Below are 6,720 nucleotides of genomic sequence, written 5' to 3' on the forward strand. Positions count from 1 at the left end.
TGCCCGGGCCGGTGGGGGCCTGTGCGCCCCGGCGCCGCAGCCGGTGGTCTGGCCCTATGCGGGGTGCTGCCCGGGGGCTGGCGGGGGCGAGCGCCGCTGTGGCGCAGCGCGGTGAGACCGGAGCCTGGGCGCCTGTCCCTGAGCCAGGGGCGGTGCCAGCGGAGGATCCTTTGCTGCGGCTCTTCCACCCCCGCTGTCCCGAAGGGACGCTTTATGGATAAAAATAAAAAGGTCCGAGGCACAATCCCAAGTCTGCGGAATGTAAATGGACAAGGCGGTTCTAAAATGTATATGGAAATGCGAAAGTCCGAGAATAACTAAGGCAATCTTGAAGAAGAAAGTTGGAAGACTTAACACTACCAGTTGACAAGACCTATAAAAGTTAGAGTACTTAAGTAAGTACAAAGCTATAGTAATTAAGAAGGTATGGTTTGTCCACAAGGAGAGACAAATAGACCAAAGGAAAGCTCTCTATCCATCGATTAATAGACATAGTCCCTTGGTTCATAACTAAGGTGACATTGCAGTTGTATGGGAAAGGGGATGGACTTTTCAATAAATGAAGCTGGGTCAGTGGCTATACATTCGGAAAACAAAATTAATCTTGACTTCTGCCACGCACAAAAGCAGTTGCAGATTCATTGTGATCTGATGCATCTAAGTGAAAGTAAAGCAAGAAAGCTTTTAAAAGGAAAGGAGAGAAAATCTTAAAAGTGAAGGAGAAAATCTTGTACTAGGTAAAGATCTTAAAGAGGACATAAAAATCTCTAGGAATAAAGGGGAAAAAAACTGATGAGTTTGCAACCTTAAAAATAAGAACTTTTATTTATCCAAAGACACCAGCCAGAGAATCAGAAGGAAAGCCATAGAATAAGAGATGATTTCTGGGTGTGTGTGTGTGTGTGTTGTGTGCACATGTGAGTGTGTGCGGACATACATATCTGCTAGAGGACCCATATTTAAAAACTGGCAAGCCAGTTAACAAAAGAACTAAGCTGGCTATTTTAAGGGACAATCCAGTAGGTAAACTCTCAGCAAAAGAGAAGATTTGTAGAAGTGTCCTACAAAGACATTTTATAAATGAAGAATATGTTGGGCTAAACAGCAAGGCCACATCTAAAGTTGTAGGACAAGAGTACAAACGGAAGCCATATGTCTACATGTCTACCATATGTCTAAATATTTTAAGCTATAAACCATGCCAGTAAGCTGCTATATAAAAATGTCTATCATCTCACCTTACAAATATATATTGATAAGGATGACCTGGAAGGCCAAGGTTTTCAGATTTCTCAGATTCATAGACGTTCAATGCCAAAAGTAGAAAATACTGGAAGAGATGGCCCTGGCCTCTGCCCATGGCCTACCCTGTTTCTTACCTTCCTTGACTCCATCCTGGACCACGAAGGGCAATGCACTTGTGCATGGGGACACTACAACCAGGAAATTCAGGCTCTACCCATTCACCTAGCACCTCCCACAAACAGCTACATTTTGCCCACTGCTCAGGCCTAGGGATGCACACAGCAGCAATGCCATTGACCCTTGAGAGAGTAGACGCAGGGAAGAAGCCAGTGCGGGCTCAGGACAAGAGCTGGGCTATTTGGACAGTGAATTCTGATTCTCAGGTACCTAGCATATTCTGGAAAGTGGGAGGGTAACAGTCTTTGGTGGCCATATCCCCTTGACCTCACAAACATCTCATCCATAGGGAGGGATGTGGCAAGCCAGACTTGGAGCGTCTAAACCTTTCTTAGAAAGGCCTAAGAGTCATACTCCTAAGAAACAAGTTCAAAATCCTCAACTACAGGCTCCCCTCTTCCTCCTCTTTGTATCCTATACTTGGACACCAAACAACTCAAAATTGTTTTTCACTCATCATCTCTAACATTACACTCACTTCATGTTTTGGGCACTACACCTGTCTTCTAGCTGCTCTTCTTGCTTTGGCCCCTTTCTTTCTCCAATCTTCCCTGAACATCATGACCAAATTAACCTTTCTAAAACACAGCATTCATCACATCTCTCCATACATCATAGACAGCAATGGCTCATTGAAGACAGCATCCTCAATTTCAGAGCACAGCCTTTTTTTTAAGTCTTCCATTGTATCTTTCTTGCCACATAACCACACTACTTCAACCAAAGTCTTTGAAGTACCCTAATCATCATCAAGGTAAAGTGCGTTAGATGGAGTTTTAATGTTGAGTGTGTATTAACCCCTCCAAAACTGATGAACCACGTACCAGATGGGTCATAAAGTCTCTATTAATCAAAACCTTTAATTAGCTAGCATTTTCTGTCTCACAGTTATGCTGAATAAAATAAGACTTACTATTTCTTTAGACTGAAGTCTTGGTTGCTCTTTAGGATGTTGGAGGTAAGACTGCCTCCCTTTTCACTGGAGCCTTTCAACACCCCTCCCTGAAGAGGAACGCTACTCATACCTTCTGGCCTAGAAAACCTGCATTTAACACATTCTTGTTCCAGGCAATGTTCAAGGCACAGGGGACACAAGACAAAGTCCCTGCCCTCACAGAGCTTTGTCCCTGGAGAAGCTTACATTTTTCTGGATGCAAGCTAGAGGAATTTAACTAGAGGAGCAAATATTCCTACAGTTTCTGGAATTCTGAGTTGGGGTGACAGTTGTGGGGACAGGAATACTTTGTAGAAACACTCACATCTCAACATGTAGGAGGAAGCTGCTTATGTCCATGTGGCACCTGAGTCACTTTCTCCTCTACTTCCTGCTCTTCCTGGATGAATGTGATAGCTCCCACACAGAGAGAAAGAAAAATGGGAAAAATAGAAAAATAACTCAGTGAGTTGCATTTAAATGACATTGCAACACCTAGAGTTACAGGGTGTCGTGACTGTGAGATGATGCCCATGCCTTCCATCCAGAAGCCTCTGCTGGAGCCCATACTCTCTTTTTGCCTGGGTCATGTTGCTATAGCATGTGTGCTCAGAGTTTGTACATGGGGTAACAGGCCTGTGAATAACCAACTTAATTAAATAAAAATAAACTCAAATAAAAATATTAATACATTTAAGATAATTTTCCCCCTCCCATAAAACTATAATTAATAATTAATGGTGCTAAGGAGATAGGAATGCAAGAAGCATTTGAGAGAGGGGAGATGCATCAGGGAAAATGTCTTAGAAGAAATCAGTTTTGAAACAGATCTACAATGGAAGGAAACTGAATCCCATCTGTATTGACCAGAGGAAAGGCCAAAGGCGACATCTTCCTCTACCCCGTTTACCACTAAAGCTCCTGTGACCTTGGGTATCAGTAAGGATACATCAACAATTAACATCAAGGTTTTGCTAGTTCATTCCCTCACCTACATAACTCCTGAGGCTGCTGCTTATGAAAGCCTCTTCCCTCAGATATTTCTGGGTGGATGCTTTCCTTCTCAGGCCAAGCCTCACCACGCCTCCTCTGTGGTTCACCAGCCTGCAGTGCTCCTCAGTGTTGCCTGGTATTCTCCCAAAGCTGGAAAGACTATGAAAGATGGCTCCACTGAAAGGGAAAGGCTACCTCTTCATAGAGTTCCCAGCCCTAGAGTAGAGAAAAGGAGTGACTCTTCTATTGTCTTCTCAGTGATCCTACTAAAATTCTCATTTCAGCTCCAAGCCTCTACTCCAAAAACCAGGCCCTGTTCCTCCAGCAGATCACCTGTCAGCCTGTCTGGAATACTGGTTGCAGCCCAGCTGAAACAGTCTTGCATAGATCCATTTTGGGTACATTCCTAAGAAATAAGTTGCTGTGCCACCCACGCACCCCAATGTTTAACTTTTCTTTAATGTTGAAGCAGTAGAAATGCTTTTTTAAAAAATGTTTTTAATTATCTTTAATAGAGATAGAGCACGAGAGTGAGGGGAGGAGCAGGGAGGGAGGGAGAGACAAAATCTGAAGACAGGCTCCAGGCTCTGAGCTGTCAGCACAGAGCCCGATGCAGGGCTCAAACTCATGAACCATGAGATCATGATCTGAGCCAAAGTCAGACACTCAACGACTGAGCCACCCAGGTGCCCCAATGTTTAACTTTTTAAGACACTACCAAACTGTTTTGCAAAGTGGATCTACCATTTTACATTCCCACCGGCAATGCACAAGGATCAGTTTCTCTGCATCCTTGACAACCCTTGGTACCATCTTTTGTATTATAGCCATTCAACTGTCTAAGTAGGGGTAGCTCATGGTTTCAATGTGCATTTCTATGATGATTATGTTGTTGTTGAGCATCTTTTTTTTATTTTATTTTTTATTTTTTTCATAATATTTTATTGTCAAATTGTTTTCCATACAACACCCAGTGCTCTTCCCCATAAGTGCCCTCCACCATCACCACCATCTCTTTTCCCCCTCCCCCTTCCCCTTCAACTCTCAGTTCATTTTCAGCATTCAATAGTCTCTGTTGAGCATCTTTTTACTTGCCTTTTATGTACTTTCTTTGGTAAAAAGTCTATTTAGAGTCCTTTAATTTAAGTCTATTAAATCTTATGCCCACTTCTAATTGGGTTGTCTTCTTGTTCTTGATTTGTAAGAATTCTTTTCCCCCAGCCCAAACACAAGGTCTCACATATGTATTATTGAACTAAGCTACTGGTGCAGAAGCCTATAAGAGAGAAAAATCATTTCCCCAGTAAAACATATCTAAAACACTACCGTTCAAGTAGCAGTGATGTTAACAGAGTGGTAGGATCTGAGTACATAACCTTCAGTGGGATAAATATGTCTGCCACCTCACGTGCAATCCCTCATAGACCCAACTTTGTTCTTCTCCAATGCCTCCTCTTGGGGTTGCACCCGATTTTATTGCCAGTTTTCATCTGAATCCACTGGGGAATGGGACGGTTCTGCTTTTGTTTCTTGGCCAGGAATCACTCGATCTTGAATGCTTTGTGAGAAGACATGGCAAAAACAGTCAACTGCACACACTACAATGGGTGAAAAAAGGAGAGAGGAGTAAGAATTCTTTTTTAAAAAATGTTTAGTTATTTAATTTGAGGGGGAGGGGAGGTGCAGGGAGAGAGGGAATGATAAGAAAGCTCTGCACTGTCAGTGCAGAGCCCTATGTGGGCTGTGAACCCACGAACCATGAGATCATGACTTGAGTTGAAATCAAGAGTTGGACATTTAACCAACCAAGCCACCCAGGCACCTCAAGAATCCTTTTATCAGATTTTTGATTGGTAAATATTTCTCCAAGTCTGTGGTTTATCTTTTTCATTTTTTTAACGATGTCTTTTGTGGTGCAAAAGTTTTAAATTTCCATGAATTCTAATTTACTGATTTGATTTTCTCCTTTTATGGATTTTAAAGCTATATATTTCCCATTAACAACTGCTTTATCTGCATCCAATGCACTTTGATCTGTTGTGCTTTCATGTTATTTCAAGTTCCCATGCAATTTCTTCTTTGACCTATAGGCGATTTATTAGTGTGCTGTTCAGTTTTAAATATTCAAGGATTTCCCAAAAGTTTTTCTGTTGTTGATTTCTAATTTAAGTCTATTGTGATCAGAGAATATATTTTCCATAATTCTAACCTTTTTTTTACAGCAAAGCATGTGGTGTATCCTGGAAACACTCCACATGTGCTTGAGAAGAATGTGTTTTCTCCAGTCATTGTGGGGAGTATTCTATATATGCTAATTAGGGTGCCTTGGTTGATAGTACTGTTAAAGTTTTGCTAGTTTTCTTACTAGTCGTTCCATTATTTATTTAAAATAGGGTTTTGAAATCTATAACTATAAATGCATATTTCTCCTTTTAATTCTGTCAGTTTTAGTTTTGTATATTTTGGAGCTCTATTGTAAGGTGCATTTACGCTTATAGTTGTTATTGTTTATGACGTATTAACCCTTTTTATCATTATGCAATGTCCCTTTTTGTCTCTAACAGTATTTACTACCTTAAAGACTATTTATCTTATAACAGAGGCATTGGTATTCATTTTTTTGATGTTTATTTTTGAGAGAGAGAGCGTGCTAGAGTGAGAGCACAAATGGGGGAGGGGCAGAGAGAGAGAGACACACACAAAATTCGAAGCAGGATCCAGGCTCTGAGCTGTCAGCACAGAGTCCAACAAGGGGACTGAATCCGTGAGATCATGACCTGAGCCAGTCTCTGACATTTAATCCACTGAGCCATTCAGGTGCCCTGTATTCATTTGTGGTTTTTGGTTTGTTTTTGTTTTTTGAGAGAGAGAGAAGGCGCAAGTGAGCGAGGTGTAGAGAGAGGAGGAGAGAGTGAAGGAATCCCACAAGGGGCAAAGAGGGAGAGAGAGAGAAGTGGGGTTCATCCAAAGCAGGGCTTGAGCTGACCCAATGTGATGTTCAAATTAATGAACCATAAGATCTGAGCTGAAGTCTGATGCTTAACCAACTGAGCCACCCAAGCACCCCTCTTTTTTTTTTTAGGGCTGCTAACAAACTGGGTAGCTTAAAACAACAGAAATTGATTCTCTTACAGTTCTGAGGCTAGAAGTCTGAAATTAAGTTGTCATCAGGGCCATGCTTTCTCTCAAGGCTCTAGGGAAGATTCCTTCTCTGTTCTTAGCATCTGGTGGTTGTCAGTAGTCCCTGGTGCTCCTGGCTGATAGATACATCTCTCCAATCTCTGCCTCCATCATTGCATGGCATTCTAGCTCTCTGTCCAAATTTCATACCTCTCATAAGGACGTCAGTCATTGAATTAGGGCCTACTCTA

At 41.9% G+C, this 6,720-nt stretch overlaps 1 protein-coding gene and 1 pseudogene across 1 annotated transcript in view; both read right to left on the reverse strand.

Moving 5' to 3' along the window:
* The window catches only part of TTL (tubulin tyrosine ligase), a 35,661-nt gene extending 34,235 nt beyond the window's left edge, over window positions 1–1,426 (reverse strand). The window contains exons 1-2 of the mRNA XM_029938536.1: window positions 1,380–1,426; window positions 4–209 (exon numbers count right to left, since the gene is read on the reverse strand). Coding sequence (XP_029794396.1) covers window positions 4–209; window positions 1,380–1,426 — 253 coding nt within the window. The remainder of the gene's footprint in view (window positions 1–3; window positions 210–1,379) is intronic.
* Window positions 1,427–4,767: 3,341 nt separating this feature from the next.
* On the reverse strand, window positions 4,768–4,923 carry LOC115289288 (annotated as a pseudogene).
* Window positions 4,924–6,720: the final 1,797 nt, after the last annotated feature.

This window comes from Suricata suricatta, chromosome 4 (genome assembly GCF_006229205.1).
Source record: "Suricata suricatta isolate VVHF042 chromosome 4, meerkat_22Aug2017_6uvM2_HiC, whole genome shotgun sequence".
Lineage (NCBI taxonomy): Eukaryota > Metazoa > Chordata > Mammalia > Carnivora > Herpestidae > Suricata > Suricata suricatta.